Source organism: Crassostrea angulata, chromosome 8, assembly GCF_025612915.1.
Source record: "Crassostrea angulata isolate pt1a10 chromosome 8, ASM2561291v2, whole genome shotgun sequence".
NCBI lineage: Eukaryota > Metazoa > Mollusca > Bivalvia > Ostreida > Ostreidae > Magallana > Magallana angulata.
The window spans coordinates 48,991,640-48,994,223 of NC_069118.1; the positions used below are offsets into that span (position 1 = coordinate 48,991,640).

Consider the following 2,584-nt stretch of genomic DNA (forward strand, 5'->3'; position numbering starts at 1 on the left):
GAGAAATATGTCGTTTCTTGATATGGCAATAACAATATTGTTAATAATTACTTTAATCACCTCGATTATTTCAACTGTATGTATTATGACATAGAAAATATTTTTCAAAAAGTTTCAACCACCGGATTGTATTTTCATAAATTTTTGTTTCAAATTTTCTTATGTAGAATACTCTTATTGTGTAATAAGCAGGAATGAACTTGAAATACACATGTTTGAATATGTTACCAAAATCAGTCACAAATACATGTACCTATCTTTTATCTATGTCTATATACACCTTTCTATAATGCAGTTTTAAGTACTTTCATTTACTTTTTATGAATGTTTTAAATAAATATTTTATATATAAAAAAGAGCGAAAAAGGCAGCAATTTGGCCGAAAAAAATACTCTCCCTTTGTGCTTTATGGGTTTTTGTTTGCAAGGGTTACAACAAGTATATTTGCCAGGTCGGAACTATTTATTTATTAAACAACAAAACAACAAACAAACAATATTAAGTCACATCATCATCATCATCATCATCATCATCATCATCAGTAGATACAACAAGATCAATAAAATAATCTCATTAATAAAATCAATTATCACAAAATTAAATGTAGTTGAATTAAAATTCTAAATAATGATTATTACTTTGACTATCTTTGTAACCATTTTCTACGTTGCAAACATTTATACAGTAGCCCTGGTATTTTTCCTGGAATATGCACAAATTGTACATTTGGTTTTGGCACAAAAGTAGTATATAAACGGATTTGCTGTAAATTTGATAGAATTGAAAAAGAAACAGATATTGAAAATCAGTGGCGAATTTGCGCTCCAGGAAAACGTGCAGAACATTTCCATGAACTTCAAAACATCTACAATGAGGAAAGGTCCATTAGAGATAAAATACACTATCAATATAGCATACACAGATTTCGTCATTCTGGAAGTAGTGCGATTGACTTGAAGTTCGGGTGCCAGATTTGTCTTACGCAATCGTTTAATTTTAGCCCGATGTATCACAATCAATAACACAAGAGTGACAATCCAAAATATCGTCCCCAAAGCACCAAAATACGGCATGATGCAATGGGCATCCATCCGCTTACAAATTAATTGAACAATCAAAAAGATAACAAAGACGTTAAGAGCACCAGTAAGGATCAAAGATATGATGGATTTCAACAGAATCCTCTTGGGTGTCTGCTGTCTCGCATACTTGATGGGATTCTTCATTAGGTAATATCTCTCTAAAGCAAACAACACGGTGTTCTCATTGGACCACAATACCGCCGTCACCATGACAATCAGAATATTCCGATCCACGATCTCAAAAATTTGAGAAATGGAGGTCGTATGAATAAACTTCATGTTCAGATCAACAATGGCGGCGATCATGGATACAGATGACAAGATGTCACTTACAGAGAGGACCAGAATACAGGTGAAGGTCGTGGATCGGTATGACCTTGCCCTAAGGATCTGGAAACACAACACGCCATTTGCAATAATCCCTAAAACCAAAGGCAGCAAAGAAAGAACGTAAGTCGCACACATAAACCACACGCTGGGGTGACACACGGGTATGTGTTTCTCCAATGGATTGGAGCTGTTTCCAGACTGTGCAGTACTTCCATTTTCAAAGGACCCTAGATACGACAGCGTTACCAGTTGTGCGTTCATTTGTTTCTGAAATGGACGTGTAGTTGGTTGAAATATTTCAATACTAATTAACACTAGAAGACTGTTCTGAACTCAAACCAAACTTTTCAGAAAAAAAATCGATGCCATGCTATACATTCTAAAGAGACAATATGATTATTGTGATTCCCAAGCCAATTACTGTGTAATACAATTTACCTTGGGTCTATCGATGTATTTCATCAATATCGGGACAAGAGATGCTATTCTATGTCACAAATAGAATTAGAATTAGATGATTCTCAATCTGAGTTGTTTTGTGAAAGGCTACTTATATAATGAAAAAAGTTTATTTGTGAAATGCCTTATTTACCTATAAATACGAGCTTGAAAAATCAATTTTGGAACAATGTAATTGTTAACTTGTTTACTCTCGTCTGGACCAGCTTTTTAATAGATTTGGTTACCTTTTATTTGTTCTTGATGATATACTATTATTTATAATGAATGAATTCTATATTTCGTAATTCGTTAGACCGAAAATATATCCTTTGGATCACTAGAAATATATTTAACTTGACCGCTGCAATTTTAAAATGATTTAAATTTACATCAGCTAAATGAGTATTTTAGCTTTATATACCCCTCTCCAAATTGAAAAAAAGAGAACCACGGAAAAAAATAAAAAATAAAAGGCATTAACTAGAAAATTATATGTAAACTTTCCTGTTTTGATATATAATGGGGCTCATCAAATTTTAATAAAGATACATTGATTTCATCAATAACTTATCAAAATAATATCTGAGTATTGCACGTGTTTTGTGACTGATTTTCTCTCAATTTAAGTCCCTAATTTGACATCAATTTAAATTATGAATATTAATATCATAATCGAAATACGGAATTAAATTTGATAAAAGAAACTGGACCTTACCTGATCGATTGTAGTT

At 32.3% G+C, this 2,584-nt stretch overlaps 1 protein-coding gene across 1 annotated transcript; it reads right to left on the reverse strand.

The window, feature by feature from the left end:
- Positions 1-452: 452 nt before the first annotated feature.
- Positions 453-2,014, reverse strand: LOC128158693 (uncharacterized). The gene has a single exon (XM_052821637.1). The coding sequence runs from the start codon at positions 1,671-1,673 to the stop codon at positions 678-680; it is 996 nt and encodes a 331-aa protein (XP_052677597.1). The 5' UTR covers positions 1,674-2,014; the 3' UTR covers positions 453-677.
- Between the last annotated feature and the right edge of the window lie 570 nt (positions 2,015-2,584).